At 50.3% G+C, this 18,070-nt stretch overlaps 1 protein-coding gene across 3 annotated transcripts; it reads right to left on the bottom strand.

Moving 5' to 3' along the window:
• Nucleotides 1-253: 253 nt before the first annotated feature.
• Nucleotides 254-17,798, bottom strand: LOC125723870 (uncharacterized protein KIAA1671-like). Of its 3 annotated transcripts, none has more exons than XM_049000716.1 (9): nt 17,313-17,798; nt 13,744-13,869; nt 5,338-5,450; nt 4,049-4,196; nt 3,761-3,935; nt 3,432-3,565; nt 3,072-3,214; nt 2,858-2,939; nt 254-2,576 (listed from the first exon to the last, which is right to left on the bottom strand). In XM_049000716.1, exons 1-8 carry the CDS (start codon nt 17,796-17,798, stop codon nt 2,864-2,866), a joined length of 1,401 nt encoding a protein of 466 aa, XP_048856673.1. In that variant the 3' UTR covers nt 254-2,576; nt 2,858-2,863. The 3 variants fall into 3 exon arrangements, with proteins under 3 accessions (XP_048856673.1, XP_048856674.1, XP_048856676.1); XM_049000717.1 differs by having other exon boundaries at nt 3,761-3,932; XM_049000719.1 differs by lacking the exons at nt 13,744-13,869; nt 17,313-17,798 and adding an exon at nt 12,268-12,586.
• Nucleotides 17,799-18,070: the final 272 nt, after the last annotated feature.

The raw sequence follows: 18,070 nt of genomic DNA, 5'->3' as shown, positions 1-18,070 counted from the left end.
CTACCGCGGCGGACTGAGCCTCCCAACACGGCCCTCGCAGAGTGAGTCATCTAAGTCACATACTGTCCCTGTGAATCTTTTGCTGCATTTTGGGACATTAAGAAAAAAAACTTAATGTTAAAGAAGGCAGAGCTGCACTCCGGCAAGGTGCAATTTGGACATAAGGATGCAGAGCTGGGCTCTACTGGGCCACGTCTGTATTTAAACTCTGTTTAGGAGCGAAGGCTGAGGGCAAGCAAGTCACTACAACAGACAAAGTTACAGGAAATTTTATTTAGGAACAGACACATTTTGTAATATCACAAGGTAAGGAAGTTTCCCCCAGACTGACAAAATGGCACTAAGGAGTAAAAACACATAAGTTATACATGCGAGACGGACCACAAACTCCAAAGGGAAAGCAAAACACATTGGCAAGGCGAGATTGTCAGCATTCCAACACCTGACGACCAGCAACATGGAAGGCGGGATATGCTGCTGAAAGAAGACTTGGTCACTTCTGTTGTCAATCAACAGCTTCAAAGTGCTTACTGGAATTTTCAGAGCAGGAAGGGGAGGATCTGCAGCTGTTTTCTTTGGAAAGCATAGCAGTAAAGTCAATAGTCAAGAAAATTAAACAAGGCAGCAAAACAATTAGAAGTTAGTTTTAATCCCAGGCCATCAATCTATACATTTCTTTTGGACAGATATTCAAGGCATTTCTCTCTCTAAACTTTATGGTAAACTTTAATAATTTATAGCATTCGTACTGCACCCAGTAGCAGTCAGCATATTATTTTGCAAATAAGTCCCTGACAATGTAGCCTTTTCCCATCCAGGAGTTACAGCAGTCTGGAAGTCTTGTAGCTCTAACACAGACTCCGTCATCGCCCGGGTGCTAATGACGCACCGTGATTAGACGCTCACAACCGCCCGCAGCCTGATTCCTGCCATCCACTCCCTGGTGCCTCTCAGTCACGCCTCTGCTTATTAAAAAGGATAGTAACAATATACATTTTGACATCAGGCAGTGCGTACAAAGGGTGGCCCACTGGTAACCCAGCCAGATCTGTGCATATTGTTTAGCCCATTTATTAGACTAGCCACTAGGGGGCTCTGTTGCATAATCACCAAGGACACGATTTGCTCGCTGTCAGCTGATGAACCCTAAGTGCAGTAACAGACCAAGAGTTAAGGCCACAGCTTATGTCAGTCCTATGGCCCTGTAAACTAGTTCCTAACTCTGTGGTCCGAACTCCTGCCATAGCTTCCCTTCAGATGTGGTTTACTGTGTCAAATGGTTTCACATATATTCTTTATGAGGGCAGCGCATCGTGAATTTGGAATCATTCTGCAGTATAAACTGCAGCAACATGATCATTGCCTAATGTCACAATCACTTAATTTTCAAAGAATGTTGCTATTGCCTCCACATCACCACTTTTGCTAAACAAAAATTACATCCAAGAGCAGGCAAGAACACACACTGCCACCTGCTGTACTGGGGTGGTAACACACATGATCAAAGCCAAGATGCAGAGTGTCAAGCCTTCCGCTCACTATGGGTCACATTCAACTTCCCTGTGAAATAACGTCACAGCACAGGTGTAATCCAAACCTCACAAGCAGCCCCCATACTCATGTCTGTATCATGGAAGAGCCTCTGAAGCTGTCCAGACGCTGTGCTCAGCTCACCATTCTCCATCTTAGCTAGATTCCTAAAGGAATAACAAACTGACCAGGGTCCCAGCATACAGCTCTTTATTTCTCTTCAGAAGCGGAATCAGTTCATGACAAGGCAGCCATTTGCTTCTTGTACTAAAGCTAATTTTGCTTGGTTGCATCTGAGCGATAAAAATCACTAATTCCTACTGCGACAGTTACAATGACTGCTATGGATGGTTCCATTATAAACGTATTTCACTGGCTACATTTTTTTCTGCATTTGAGTAACATTTACACTTTTAAATCAGCAAAAAATACACATACAAAACAGCTGACAATAACAGTTATTACATTTTGCTGAACGCCAGGTTGTTATGCCGCTGATTTCTTTCTCTATGACATAATAAAAGAGACTATGGCAACTTGGTGTGACCATTCGCTGAACAGGCCAACTCTCACCCACGAATATACACCAAATGTGCACATTTAAATCAAAATAGAAAACAAAGTTTTTTAAGTTTCTGGAATGTGGTTCCAGTTTGAGGAAGCGCTTGCGGGGGACGTGGCATCAGGGCCTTCAAGCAGACCTTCCAGAACTGCAGGCATACGCAGACAGGAAGTGGCTCAGCCTGGTCCTCCATCCCACACGGCGAGAGAGCAAAGTGGCTTGGAGATCCTTCCCATAGTAAAAGGATCAAGGAGATTCGGCGTGGAAAAATAAAAGCAGTTTCTGGTTTTACTCCAACTTATCTCGTCAAAAAAATATATCTTTTAAAAAAGGCACCATGCACGTATTTCAGACATCCGACAGGAAGTTAAAGGACATGGAGGTCACGTCAGCAGCAGCACAGGTCTGTTCACATCCAGGTCAAAGGTTAAGGCTTCTGATGTCACTGTTCTGTAGCTTCTGCACTCTCTAGTTTTAAGGCAACCTGAAAACATTTCATTAAAAAATGAACAACACACGCCGATAAGATTGAGGTAAATGTACAAGTTCACACATAACCTAAGAAGAGATACCTATAGCAGGCAATGGATGAGCAATTTACACAGGTAAGTCTCTGAAAACATTTTTTGATAAATTGCTCACTCATCTGAGGCTGCATTCATTGAAATGAAGAGACCGCAAGTGGCGAGAAAGCCTGGTGCCGTAAACGGAGTGACAGGAGGCGGAGGAGCTCGGAGAGGCGGTCGGAAGAGCGGCAGAGCTCACCGTCCATTAGGCCTCATTTTCGTACTGACTAAAGCGCTTCTTCGACTTCAGCTCCTTCAGCCACTGTGGAGAGGACTCCTCCCTGCAGCACACACACAAACCTCAGACGTCAAAAATGATTCTATATTTTGTGTCATTTGACAAACTCAGTTTAACCAGAAGGACTGAATTAGTCCTGATAATAAGTTAGACAAGATCCATCTTAGAGGCATACTCATTATCTTTTCCACCAGCAGGGGGCAGCACTCTGGAGGCCCGGGGGAGGAAGGGAGATTTGGGGGAACGTGACAGCTGAGAAGGGGCAGGGGTAGGCCCATCAGTCTGATTGTCAGGGTCCCCGCGCTTCTTGAGCTGAACCTGCAAGACAAAGGCCAGCAGGGGGCGTTGAGGAGCACAGGAATTCTAATGAAGTGTGGTGATGAGAGTGAAGGCCCAGTGCAGCGTCCTGCATGTATACCATACATCTCAAGAGCTGATTAGCAGCACAGATCAGAAATGCTAAAGCCAAAACCAAAGTATGGCAGACTATGACTGGGACTATGGAACAAAGCATTTGAGTGGTGTGGTGCCGCACTTTGAGAGCAGAGGGGTCCATGCCAGGGAAGAGGGCTGCTCTGTGGGGCTGGGAGCTGGGCGTGCAGGACACTGTCGGCCGGAGCGGCTCCTCCGCGGCAGAATCTGCTTGCTTGGACCGTTCTGCCTTTTCCTCTGGGGGGAGATGAAGGACACTTATGACCACAAAACATGACTGTAGAGGTTACATGGTAATATACATGAGGTTACATCATCATCCCCATCATCCTCCTCAGGTTGGCTCTTCTGGCTGCTCCACCATGGGCTGTCAGTCAGGGAGGGGCCCCAAGACACCTTATTACCGCCGGCATTGCGGGAGTGCACCCTCACCAGTGGAGTCGCGGTACATCCAGTCTCGGCTGAGGTCTGAGGCGCCCTCCTGGACCATGGACAGCGTGGCGCTGTGCCGGGCTGCGCGCGAGGGGAGGGTGCGCCGACTGCGCCGTTTGCTCAGCTGCACCCGCGAGCGCAGGGCGCTGGAGTCCAGCAGAGTGGTGGAGGCCTGCTGGACACGTACGTGCACACGCACAAACACAGTAACGATGAGCAAATGACCTGAACAAACACGCCAACCACCAAAGGGGGAGCTTGGAATTATGGGACAAGGGGTTGACTGACCTCAGGGAAGGTCAGAGGCTCCGCCTCCCCCTGGGGGGATGCTACTGCTGCAGCAGTTGCGTTGAGCTCACTGGGTGTGTGTGGTGGGGTGGGCTTCCGGGGGGAAGGGCTGGCGGTGCTTTCGGAGGTGGGGGTGGCGGGAGTCAGGCTGCGGGGATGGGGAGGGAGACCGCCAGACAGTTAATAACGGCAAAGCAGCGGACAGCAGACAACTCACTGAATTCCAGGTGCAGGAGGCAGTGTTCAGCATTAAGTGCATGAGTGCCGTTTAATGCACGGCCCGTTGGAGCTGCATGTCATGAGGGCCGAGCCCCCGTATAAACAAAGACGAGTGCACAAGGACAGTGCGGAGCATCACACTGGGCATGACAATCTGCGAAACTGATATGGTCACAGGAAACCGTGCCGTGATCATGTGACCAAACACGCAGCTGAGGCCCAGGCGAGAGGCATGCGTTAATTCCAGAGGGACGGCTGCATCCCGCCCAAGTCCCGTCGCACTGCGGCGCTTCGATTTCCCGTGTGCCGTCCAAGCAGGTCATCCGGGAGAGACCGCCCCGTCCTGCCCAGCGAAGTTAAAAACAGCAGCCCCCCAAGCCTGGCCAAGGCAGGGTCCATCTGACTGTCTAAGTATTTAGGAGCTAAAATAGAAAGGGAACAAACTAATGAGGCTGACAGAGGTTTAAAATATAATTTGCCATGGAAGAGCTACAAGCAGAACTGGTTGAAGAGCAAAAGCATTTTTGATTCAGTGCTGTGTCGGTGTGCAGTCTTTCAGGCTTTAACAGGTAAGCTTCTAAGCCAGTGGCTGAAGGTATGACACAAGGAAGACTAGGGGGCAGCAGACTAGCAGTGGAACTGCAGCAGATCGTGTGATGCCGGAGCATGGTCACTAGCTAAGCGAAGCAGAGAGACTGAGTTCTGGCACAGGGGGCCCAAACAGGAGCACATGAGATTAGGACAGATCCTCACCCTGAAGTGTGCAGGGCTCACTGGCCCCTTTTACTTTAGAGCGGCTCTACCCAAACCCTCACACGTCGAGGTAAGGCTAATTTATACATCTGAGTAGAGTCTGCACCATCGGTAGCCACGTACCAAACGCTGTGCGCCGAACGCCGCATACCCTACGCTGCAGTCTGCCTCCTGCACACACCCAGAGCTGCCCTGCTTCTGCCGACATGCCAGGTCACTGCAGGGAACCCTTCCTGCGTAGATATTTCTTCTGTCTGACACCTTGTCCAGAGCTGGCCTGTCTGTACTGCTGCACATGAGAGCGCAGGCCGACCCACCTGTCCTCTGTGTGCAGGCCTGTCTCCCAGGTGCCGTACTGGCTGTCCGCCTCACGGACCAGCGTGGTGGTGTCCCTGCTCTCCTCGCCGCTTGTGCACCTCTTCAGCTGCTCCTGCAGAGATGAAATGAAGTATTGTAGAGAGCGAGCCAACAAGGGGCATTACGGGAAGCAAAATGGCAGGAGTAAAACTGTGGAGTAATGCCACTGCAGCATTTGGTGGCCACCTCGGCCTGTTCAGGTTAATTTGGAAGCTGACAGGAAGTAGAGAGTTAAGCATCTGAGCCCGTGATCAAAAGGTCATCGGTCAGCTGGACAGTCACATCTTCGCTGGGCCCTTGAGCAAGGCCCTTAGTAAGCTGGATAGTTAGCCTGACCTTGCGTTCCGACTCTAAGCTTCGCTCTCAACTGTATGTGTGTGTACATCTCAAGGAGAGCAAAATAGGGCACGAGCAAAGCAGCAGGACAATGTACCTGTGCAAACAGAGAATCCCTCTGTGTATTGCATGAACCAATTTAGAAAAACGGGGTTGGGGGTTCCAGTTTAAGGTGTCCCTGATATCTCTCTCACACTCACACACACACACACACACACACACACACACACACACACACGTTCCTGCAAAGAGGAAACTTGACATAATACCATCATTCAGGTTGTAGCAATTGTGTTATTTAAAGGTTTCATTTCCTCTGTTGAGCTCTCCGACTCGGTCACAGAACAATACCAGGGTGGGAAGGGAACAGGCAACGCAACAGGGTTTTTGCTGAGAGCAACTTTCCCGTGTGACAGACTCCGTGGCACGTGGCAGCTTTTAACAGAGCAGGAGGCTGTTAATGGTGCCATTTCTTCCCAGCACGACATGGAAGAGCAAACTGCAGGGGCCAGTGAGCTCAAACACATGCACAGGCTCCTCCCATGAGACAGGGGGCGATAGCGGCCTGCAGGAACTCAGGGGCTTCGGTGACAAGAACCCCCACCTCAAAAGAGAAACAGAAGCAGGGTCACCGGTGCCCCACCCTGCAGTGACTAGGCAGGAGGGGCAAGAAGAACAGGAGCAGAAGCTCAGCTGCGCCAGTGCCCCACTGCCTGCTCGCACAGGAACAATAGATCATAATACCAGCTTGCTCTCCAGGGAGACAGGACATTTTAAGGAACGTGGGACAACACCAGTGACTACAAGCAGTTAAAGCGGTTCAGAACCACACTCGGGGCTGCGCGATGCTTGAAATAGGAGCCCAGCATTGCAGGGGGGCTACTGCCCCTCCCCCAAACCCAAAAAGTGCCTGAGTACTGCATTGCTGCAGGGCCATCTACCTGCAAAGACAGAAAGCAGCACTGCACAGGAGCTTCCGTTTTCACGGTTCTGTAAGCGTGTTGAGAGCTGGGCCAGTTGCCCCCGGAGCAAATTAGGGGATGGCTCAGGGACACAACAGTGACATCACTCCGCCATCCCAGGGAGAGACAGGCGGGCACCGCAAATCAGGAGCAGCACAGAAGAATCTGTCCTGATGTAGGAACATGCCAGATGTGGATAAACAAACAAAGCTCACCCACGTGCAGCATCCCCATAAGCTGGGGGGCCTCATGAGGAGCCAGACAACAGCAGGCCGACCTGAGCGCCGTCAGCCGCAGCATCATGCCTTGGCCATCGCAGACATGCTGGCGGGGGTGACACCGCCCAGCTGCGCTGACACTTCTGTGCGTCCACGTATAATCTTACTGAGGAAACGAAAGCACAGAGCAAGCGAAGGGAGGCAGTCCGGTGGAGGTGGGCCCTGTATCACACACACCCTCGCTGCTGGAGGCTCTCTTAGGACCTGATTCTTCACTGGGGACTGAAGAAAAACAACTTCTCCCTTCCTCTCCTACAGCAGAGCTCTCTGTCCTCGGTCACCCTCCCTTCCTCCTCTGCAGTAGTACTCCCTGTACACAGTCACCCTCCGTTCCTCCTCTGCCGTAGTACTCACCGCACAGTCAAGCTCAATTTCTCTCCTACAACAGAATTCTCTATATGGAGTCACCCTCCATTCCTTCTATGTAGTGGTACTCACAGTACAGTCACCCTCTGCAGTGGTACTCGCCAAACACAGTCACCCTCTGCAGTGGTACTCACCAAACACAGTCACCCTCTGCAGTGGTACTCGCCAAACACAGTCACCCTCTGCAGTGGTACTCACCATACACAGTCACCCTCTGCAGTGGTACTCGCCAAACACAGTCACCCTCTGCAGTGGTACTCGCCAAACACAGTCACCCTCTGCAGTGGTACTCACCAAACACAGTCACCCTCTGCAGTGGTACTCACCGTACACAGTCACCTTCCATTCCTTCTCTGCAGTGGTACTCGCTAAACACAGTCACCCTCTGCAGTGGTACTCACCATACACAGTCAACCTTCCATTCCTTCTCTGCAGTGGTACTCGCTAAACACAGTCACCCTCTGCAGTGGTACTCACCGTACACAGTCACCCTCTGCAGTGGTACTCGCTAAACACAGTCACCCTCTGCAGTGGTACTCGCTAAACACAGTCACCCTCTGCAGTGGTACTCACCGTACACAGTCACCCTCTGCAGTGGTACTCACCATACACAGTCACCCTCTGCAGTGGTACTCACCATACACAGTCACCCTCCATTCCAGCACTACAACAATACTCACAGTACTCGGTCACCATGCGTCCAGGTGTGACCCATCTAGACACCCCACCCTTCCCAAAGAACACTCTGCTTGGTGCATTTTACAGTTAAAAAAGAAAGATAAACCATCCTGAAGATTGAGTTCAGCACCAGAACCGAAACAGGCACACATGCCCCTTGGCAAAAGCGAACACCCCAGCAAGCTGCATGTGGAAGGCGGTATCCATGGTGACAGCCCTTCTCACATGGCCCGAGCATCCATCTGACCCCCCTCCCTGAAGATTTAGACCTGCTACAGAAGGAACACCAAACTCACAGTCGATACATTACCTACATTGAAACCCACTTTGCACAGTGACCTCAGCAGAGGTGTGATTGCATGTGTGTGTGTGGGGGGTACAGGATCCCCTGCAGGTTCTATGCATCACGCAGAAGCCAAGGTGCACATGAGGGTTCAGACACACCAGCACAAATGGCTTCAGCCTCAGCACCTCTAACAGAAGCCCAGTGTCACACAGTCTCAGTCACGTGATCCACGAGATCTGCCTGCCGGTGCATCTGCAGAATCCCGCGCTGATGTCAGAGCCCCGAAAATCACGACGAGCACACGCACACACGCACACACGCAGCTGTGTGCCGCGCCGCCGGGAGGGTCACGGCACACGGGGACGGCTGACTGGAAGGTGACCAGAGCAGGTCATGAAAAAGAGCAGCGATGCCATGAGATGGAAGGACGGGGGGGCGTGTTCCGGAAAGAACCGAACGGACAAGCGGGAGCGGAGCACGAGACGTTCGGGGGTCTTACAGGGGACAGTGCACCGGGGTCCTCAGTCGGGTCGGCAGAGCGCTTCCGTAGGGAGAGCCTCTGCTGGCTGCGGAGTGAGAAGCGCCGGAAGGACTCTCTACTCCGAGAGGCCAGGCCCCGCAGCGAAGCGGCCCTCTTGAACCCGCTGCCGTCTGGTGCCAGGCCCAGCGCCCCCTGCAGGGAGCGCCGCACACTGCCCACCCAGCCGGACACCTGCATGTGAGCCACCGACAGCTTGTCCCCGAGGTACTCCATGGTCAGGCTGGGGGGGTGGGTTTTCACCAGAGGAGGGGCTGCGCTACAGGTCCACAGATCCAGTTCAGCTGCACCGTAAAGCCCAGCCCACGATGCTGATCCAGAACGTGGTGTTCAGGAAGCAGAGGGAGCCCACAGTCCATGAGAGTGTGCAGAGTGGCAGGTGTTCACTCTCCCGGGGCCCAGGGTACGGGGCCGGTTTCCGCAGACAGAGTGTGACGCGGTCACGGTCTGAGCAAGGCCGCAGCAGGCAGAGTGGTCCTAAGGGTTTACGGTCCCTGACCCGGCCAGCGGTGTCCTTTTTCTGTGCGCACGCTCCAGAACGTGGCCCAAATGCACGTTCAGTCAGGGAATCGGGTTTAACACGCAGCTGTAGCCAGACCAGCAACGTCTGACCCCCAGAGCACACAGACGGGAGCACGTGCCTGACGCACGCTGCAGAACTGATCCTCTGACCCAACGGACTCGGCAGAGCACACGGGCTCCTCCTGGACTCGGTACGCAGGCTCCTCCCAGGAGAGCAGCAGCGGCTCTCTGTCACCCTGAAGAAATGCTCCTAGGTCGTCCTTTTTTAGGGTCCCCCGCGGCACAGACAAACACGTCAAGCTCAGATCCGTGCAGAAGAAGCCCGATCACAAAAACAGACAGCGGGACGAGGGATCCAGGCAAGTGGGCAAGCGAGGGAGGAGGAAGGCAGGAGGAGATGCAGCCTCAGCAGGGTGAGAGTCTGGCACACTGCTGCCAGAGCGGGCAGGTCCACCGCTACTGCGTCAGCACTGTGTTGCTCTGTTGTGAGTTCCACGGGGCTTAGGCTTGTGTGCGTGTGTGTGTGCGCACGCGTGTGAAGGGAAAGCGATATGCGTTTCCTGGCGATAACAGGGGTGGTGATGTATACTGGGGGTGCCTCTCTCTCCCTGCCTGTTTCCGAGCATCACTGTAGATTTTGCGGGGTGGGGGGGGGGGGGGGGGGGGGGGGGCTGCGACATGGGTTTCTAAGTCAGAAGGGATGGAGAGAGAGTGTGAGCGAGCGAGAAAGAGAGTGTGAGTGAGAGAGAGTGAGGGGGGAGGGAGAGAGAGGGGCGGGGGAGAGGGCGGGAGAGCAAAAGGGAGGGAAGGAGAGAGAGGGGATGAGAAAGAGAGGGAAGAAGTGAGAGGGTGAGAGAGACATAGAAAGGGAGGGAGTAAGAGGAAGGCAGAAGAAAAGAGAACAACATTTATGTAACGCTGATATTTATGAAAGATACTGAGAAATGGAGGAGGAATCCATCACAGCAAAAAGCCGTCGTCCCTGACAGGATGCAGCATCCTGCCACTCACTGCTGCCGCGTGCCGCTAACACTGGGATCCTCGTCCAGCCGGGTAACGCGTCACAGTGAAATGGAGCACAGAGACGGGGGGAAAGCTGAGCTCAGGAAGAGCATGCTGGGGGGGGGGGGATGTAAGAGCCCGGGGGTGAACCACAGCACCCACACCCCCCACCGATGAGACGAAGCTTCAACCCCAGGATACACCAGCAACCCCAGACAACAGGAGATGTTATTTCAGCCGAGTCGCAGTGCCGCACTGCCGCACTGCTACACGCTCACGATCGACAGGAAAACCTCAGCCAGGGGCGCCCACACAGAGGGGCACATATTACGAGGCCGCAGCCAAACCCGAGCCCCAGAACTGTGGGAAGAGCCATCGGGGGCAGCACCACCCCCCACGGACATACAGGCCACCATGATCAGCCTCACACCCTCTCGGATCACACATGTCGTCGTTCAGGGGGGACGGGGGCTTCACATCTGCAGCCTCCACCACTGGCTGATGTTGCAACAAAGTGAAAATGATACATTACTGATCTGCACGTACAGTGATCGTGGGCATCGTTAGCGGTGTACACCAACGTGAGATGCGTCCCAAATATGGGGGAACAGAGAATTTAGTGATCAGTTGTTGACACACCACAGCACACAATGCACAACACCGAAATGTGTCCTCTGCATTTAACCCATATGTGACATAGCAGGGGGCAGCTAATTCAGCGCCCGGGGAGCAGTGCTGGGGGGTGGTACCTTGCTCAGGGTACCTCAGTGGTGGTCGGGGATTTGAACCAGCGATCTTTCAATTACAAGTGCACTTCCCTAAACATCAAGCCACCACTGCCCCCAGTGAAGGGAGACAGAGGAACATCGACAGTTTTTTTCTTTTTGAGAGAACACAGCTATTATCGCATGACATTTCCCAAGCACTGCATGTGAAGTAAGAGTGTGCTCATCATGCCCGTAAGCTGGGCAGTCCCATCAGCTTCACAGGCCGAATGTCAGCTGCTCAAGTGCAACTTCCTGCGAGTGGCTGGGCACATCTAGAAAGTGGTGCTTATTAGCATTAATTCCCATTCAAGGGTAAATAGCAAATTCTATAAATTCATGCAACATCCAGTTTCAGTTTGTTTAACTCATTGTCGACTAACAGAATATTTTCGGTTTGTGTTAAATGTATTTATTTACTCATTGACAAATTTAATGTAGATCAGTGACTACTGAGCCAAATGGCTGATAAGGGTGTGTACTTCAGGGGCAGTGTTGGACAATATTACTGTTTAATTACACAGAGAAAGTTGCATGCCGGTCCCCATGATCTGAGCGAGACCCAGACTATTTCAGAGCCCCCCACCCCACCCAAACAGTGCCCCACAAAGACCACGAACGTCCAGGGAACACAAGGCCTTCGGCATTAAGCTGAGAGGATGTTTGTGGGCACGTGAGACACGCAGGCGGAGCGCAGCAGCTTCCCCTTACAGGACGCCTCGCACCTGCAGAGCCAAAGCTATTGTAACACGTTTATCTCCAGATCACCGGCGATGAAAGATCACAGCGGATATTTCCAGCCCTGCAAGAACCGAACCTGCTGCCTGGTGCTGTACAAGCTACGCCTGTCCACCCAGGAAAGGTTTCGCCAGCCGCCCGTATGCTGCACCCCACCCTCCCGATCTCACCCCACACCCTGAGGACCAAAAGCACTTCTCAGCATCATAGACCTTTCTCACAACATCCCAGCATCATGAAAACACTGTACACAAAGCAAGTACCTCCGAACAGCACCCCCCCTTTGGAGGTGTGAAGGAGACCAGCCTCACAAAAGCCAGGATAAAGACTTATTTTTAAACGGACCCCCCCGGGATCCCTCTGGTCCACCGTCGGGGGCTTGCCTGCCATTCAATGGCTCTCTCTCGCTCGCTCACTCACCCACAGCCGCTGTAGGGGCCACAGGCAGGCCGGGCATGCATAGTACGCCATCCGGCTGACGCTCTGTGCACCGCGCCTGCTATTCCTGCCTCTGCACGCCCCGTCGACCCTGCCCGCACGCGTCACCCTAGGGAACAGACACGCTCAGGCACTGACACCAGAGGGGCAGCGAACAGCGGGCTGTTCCAACTGAGGGCGAGTGAGTGAGAGACAGAGAGAGAGAGAGAGAGAGAGAGCGAGCAAAAACACAGTGATGCAAGGGAAGGATGTATAATTTAAGAGGCGCGTACTTCCTTTCAGAGACCACAGATACAGAGCGGCAAACTCATGATCAGGCGCGCGTACGTGTGTGTGTGTGTGTGTGTGTGTGTATGCGCACACACACACAGCCAGAGGACAGCTATTATCACGCAGAACAATCATTAATGACCTGATATGAGAATCACGAGTCACAGGAATCCAATAGGAGACACCTGACAATTACGCCAACCGACGACACCATCCCCTAAACTCAATCTGTCACAGATCGGACAGGACTCACGCAGATTGGACAGTGAGGAAATATAAGGCAGGAAGTAACTGCCATTATGCCCGTGCTGCACTTAAAGCACTCAGCATGCAAACTTCATTCTGGCTGGACCATAAATAAAATGCAGAGCCCGTTATATCTGAAGATGGCCAGCAGAGGGCAGCAGATAGTCACACGCAGCAGTAAAGCGGGAAGCCCACAACCTGGCAGCCATTCAGAGCTGCCTTGGCAGGTCTCCATTACTGGAAAACCCCATTAGCATGAAGTTGGTAGTCAGAGTGCCCCTCCCCGGGCGCGCTGGCCTCCGCTGGCCAGGACTCCGTAATCGGCAAACCCAAGGGGTCCAGGGGGCACGTGGAGTTCAGAGAACCGAGAGTGTGTGTGTGTTTGTACGTGTTTCAAGTCCCAGAGCTGACCCACGAACGCCATCCAGATCTGCATCCTGCCAACCCAGTAGCCAGTGTGTTTACTTGACCTCCCTCCACCCTGGCAGATCGGAATATTCCTCCATTGGCTGGACGTCTCTCCTTCAATGCTGTCCAGCTGCAGAGCATCTGAGCGTAAAGCTAGCAGAGGAGGAGGAGAGGAGGGAGGCCATGCCTATTGCTCAGCCACCATATGCAAGCGCATACACACACACACACACACACACACACACACACCAGTTTGAAAAGATGATTTTGTTTCCTTTGTATATATGTTTATCTCCAAACAGGAGTTAGAGGTTTGCGCATGCACACACACACGCACACAACACAGGCCACGTGGAAAAAGCTTGTTGACAAATCAGTTGTTGCATCATACTGCCCTCTGGTGGCAACATGAGATTGACGCAGCTGACACAGGACCATGGCTGAGTAAGAACAGCCACTGAAGTGAGTGGCCTGAATTGGTGGGGGGGGGCAGAGAGGGGGTGGGTAAGACTCTGAAGGCAGCCGGAAGCTCACCCAGGTGTGTTGGCCCCTCTCTCGGTGGGCACTGCGGCTCCTCATCCTGGATAGGGGCCCCTCTGGGCTGCTCTCCACTGGCGCCGACCTCCGCGAGACACTGCGGGATCGCATCCGCAATGCGTCCTGCGCACAGAGCCAGCAGTGAGTCCAAAGTAACCAACTATGCGGTACTTCAAGGCATCAGTTTTCTGCTGCCATAATAACTGGTACCAGTTGTTTTGTAGGCTACTGAATTTAAAAAAATGGCTGTAGAATATTACAGGGCCAGACAATATGCGATGTTAATGGCAACATCGCATGTCATGCACATGAAATTCTTACATCACTAGTCAAGATCAGGCTTTTTCTTAGCTTCATACTCTACAGAAATTGTAGTGTAGGGAATTTAAGCTTCACTAAAACATTTTTACTCTATCATAGAACAAAAGTAACAGCAAGTTTTGCAATTTTAATGGTTATTCCTTTTTAAGATTATCTAGTATATATAAAATCAGTTTAAAATTTACCTCCACTATTTGCATGAGCACAGCATGCATTCTGAGACAATCATAATCACTTTCATCCTTACTGTTTAAGTCAGTCCTAGATGGGTTTGAGAGCAATTTGCCGAATTCCTTTTTTCACTTTATAAAAACATCAATGTTTATTGCAACAAAATCACATTGTGATATTTTCCAACAAAGTGCTGTCCTAGTATTTTATACAAAATACCTCTTGTCATGCCACCCTGATATTGTATCTGTTCTTCTGACCAGACTGCAGTTTAAGCCTGGATCTCATTTCTCCACACATCCATTATTATTAGTTTTATTTAATTTTTTTACTTCATTTTCTGAGTTTGCACCTTTTTTCAAGATGACTGTTGTGTTTAGAAGCAGGCTATTTACATAACCAATCAACAATGAAGATGTTTGCAAACCCCGCCCAAGAGCACCAAAAGTACCACAAGTACCAAAGAAGTACCCCAGCTACTCTGGTACTTTAGGTACTGGAACTTTTGGTACTGGTACTTGACCGAAAGTCATTGGAAAAGGGAAAGTACCAAAAGTACCAAAAAGTGCCGGCAGTACCACTGCACAGCTTTGCAGAGGTGTTGGTTCATTTCTAAAAATGAACTAAACGCTTTTATAACACTTCACGTTTGCATGCTTTGTTCGTGTCAGGGAAAAACACCAGTGGTCAAACTTATGAAAATTGGCACTTGATCTGCCGACAGGTTGGGAGCCTCAATCTTACCCTCTAAAGTCAAGATAACCATGGGTAAACCACATTTCATACACTAACAGAGACAGGCCTGCAGAAAGAGCTGTCAGTTAATCCAAGGAAGCACTGACCTTGAAAGCCCATTTTTTGCATGAGCTTGATCCATTTTACAGACAGACTGACAACATAGGGAATTTCAGACACTGTATTACAACAGCTGTGTTCCGCCAATCAACTCTGAATTCATGACACTTAACTTTAATTTCAACATTTTCTCATTGATTTCAAGTTTCTCATTCACAAGAGCTGTCTGTCCAAATCTGTCCAAAGAATCTATGAGAGAGTGAGGTTTATTTCCACACCCCAACACTGAAAAGGACATTTCCAGTACTGGTTTTGTAAAACATCCGATAATAATCTGGGGCTTTGGCCTGGACAGAGGGAGGGTCACATTTTAAAAGCTCCTGTTTTCTTGTCATGCAGGAAAGTTGTTTGATAGGTTGTTTGTGTTGTCACAGAGGGTAACCAGCTGCGTGACTTGATGTAACGCCTGAGCTACATTAGTTTGCACCCTTCTCGTATCAAGTCCAGTTAAGATTGTAAGTTCCTCTACCCTCTGTGACAACACAAACAACCTATCAAACGCATCTACTGCTGATACCCGATTAATTTCCATGTCATCTGCTAAGGCAGAAATATTTACTGCAAGCTCTTCTGCCGCCATTACTCATTCTAACTAAACGAACAAATCCGTTGAATGGTAGCGAGGCCCTAAACAAGGAAGTGACGTCGTTAATGAAGGTCCACCTTGATGAGCGGTCTGACAGTTGGGAATTGCAAATTGAGTTTTCTCCCCAACATGCAATGCAATTCCCGGGGACGCCATTGCCATTTGAATAAAGAGGCAAAAAGCCCATGGCAAAACGAAATGCAATTCAGTGATTTGTTATTCTATTTGTTATTCAAAATATTTTTAAATGAATTAAGGATTTCATAAGCACTTTGCACATTGAAATGCCGATTGCAGAATGTATTTTCAAATTACATGCACAGATTAAATATTGAAATGACAAATGCATGCTCTGATTGAATATTGAATTGACAATTGCCAAATGAATTGCCATTTGAATAAAGAGGCAAAAAGCCCATGGCAAAACGAAATGCAATTCAGTGAATTGTCATTCTATTTTTTATTCAAAACATTATGAAATTATTTAAGGATTTCATAGGCACTTTGCACATTGAATTGCCGATTGCAAAATATATTTTCAATTACATGCACAGATCAAATATTGAAATGACAAATGCATGCTCTGGTTGAATATTGAATTGACAATTGCAAAATGAATTGCCATTTGAATTTTTGTGCTTATAATCTTCCATATGGGACTAGTTCATATCATTACAAAACAAAAAGGTGGTTTTACACTGTGCAAAATTCGATAGCATACTACACGGGCACCAGCGCTATGCACGAGCACCAAAAGAGAAAAAGCACTATTCTGCATGACGGAACGCTAGAATGAAAACCTTTTGTCCTTGCATCTGCTAAATACACTCATTATTAAAGCTGTATAGTCATCTGCCTGCTGTCTCAGAACCTCCATTGAATAAGTGTTTTTGAAAATGTTTAGGTTAAAATCTGGGCTTATTCTACACAGATTGACGGTGCCAGTGTGCGTTTGTGCTCATTAGGCTTCTTGGAACCCGTGTTGTTTATTGTAAACTAAAACCGAAACAAAAACGGACACTAAATAAAAGTAAACTTGTGAACCGAAATAAAAATGAAAACTTTTTTTTTTGTAAATAAAGTTGGACTTTAAATCAGCTAAATGTAGCGCCACACCACTGATGTCTTTTTACCTTGTTCATCCACAACATCCCCTCTTTTAAAAGAGGTTTTAGTTGCTGACCTGTCCCTTACTTCACCGCCACTTCAGTCACTATCACTTCCACGATTTACCAGAAAAACCGCATGCGGCGAGCTCCGCTAACCAAATCTAATAAGGATACGCCGAATTTATGCAGATTACTAACTTTTCAGTGTCACAATATGCATCTCATTAATATTTTAGGCATACTGCTAATTTGCTAATTGAACTGTGGGCAAAAATAATGTCTGCATAGATCTAAAAAGCTGGCGTCCATTATCCAAAGCCCTGCAATAACATTCAGTTTGTTGTCGTCAAAAGAAAATTCACTTAAACTATTTGATTTTCTGGAGGAAAATTAATCATTTACATTAATCGAACAATTGGTAATATAGTCAATAGATTAAACAATAGAAAAAGAGTCGTTAGTGGCAGCCCTAATCCCAGCATCTCACCCACCCGTCATCCATCCCTTCCTCCTCCATTTCTCACCTTAGCTGGAGAGTCCTGCTTTCTCTGGACACCTCCCTGCTCCACTCCCTTCTCTGTGGGCACCCTGGAATGTTCTGAAGTAGTATGGGTCAGCCGACCTGGCTTGTGAGGATCAGGGACCCTGGCTGTCGAGGCTTCCCAGCTGGGGGAGGAGTTGCAGTTATCCAGAGGGGCAGCTTCAGGTGTTCTGGAGTCCTCGAACATAGTAGACCAGCGGCGTTCCTGTGAAGCCCTTCCGCTCCCAGAAAACCTCTCAGTGTGCCGCTGGAGAAGATGCTCAAGGCTGAGCTTGGGGGCCATTTTGGCAGAAGGAACACGGGCCAGAAGGCTGCTGGGTGTCTTGCTGTGGGACATAGGAGACGATGTTGGTGCCCCCTCCACCAGTGAGGTCTTCTCTGCCTGCCCCAGGAATTCTATCTGAAATTGGGTTCTTGGGGGCTCAGATTCCCCTGTGGTTACAGCTGGCACACCTGGCTGTCTGGGCATGGTGGGCTGAGGCCGAGGTGCACTGTTCACACCTTGGATGTCGACTATGAGAGCTGACTGAGTTTGGCCCCGGAAAGAGTCAATGTCCAAGACGGCCACATGGTAGAGTCCGTCTGGATCAGAGGATGGCTGTTTCGTGAGCCGCTAGGGCTGCCCGCACAGTGCCGGTACGGGGGGGACATGGTGTCCAAGTCCAGCACCTGGGGACGCAAGGATGCAGCTTCACCTCGGCCCTTGGCCACTTCCTGCTGCATAGCTAGTACTCTCATCCT

This window comes from Brienomyrus brachyistius, chromosome 2, assembly GCF_023856365.1.
Source record: "Brienomyrus brachyistius isolate T26 chromosome 2, BBRACH_0.4, whole genome shotgun sequence".
Lineage (NCBI taxonomy): Eukaryota > Metazoa > Chordata > Actinopteri > Osteoglossiformes > Mormyridae > Brienomyrus > Brienomyrus brachyistius.
Note: the sequence above shows the minus strand (reverse complement) of the source record. Positions and strands in the feature narration are given on the sequence as shown.

Bases quoted from the DNA above. Each gene is read 5' to 3' on its own strand.
- LOC125723870 (XM_049000716.1), bottom strand. From the start codon at position 17,798: ATGCCCAGACAGCCAGGTGTGCCAGCTGTAACCACAGGGGAATCTGAG. The intron at 3,936-4,048 runs GTCAGTCAACCC...GTACGTGTCCAG, and splicing joins AGCCTCTGACCTTCCCTGAG to CAGGCCTCCACCACTCTGCT. The intron at 2,940-3,071 runs GTATGCCTCTAA...TGTGTGCTGCAG, and splicing joins GCTGGTGGAAAAGATAATGA to GGAGGAGTCCTCTCCACAGT.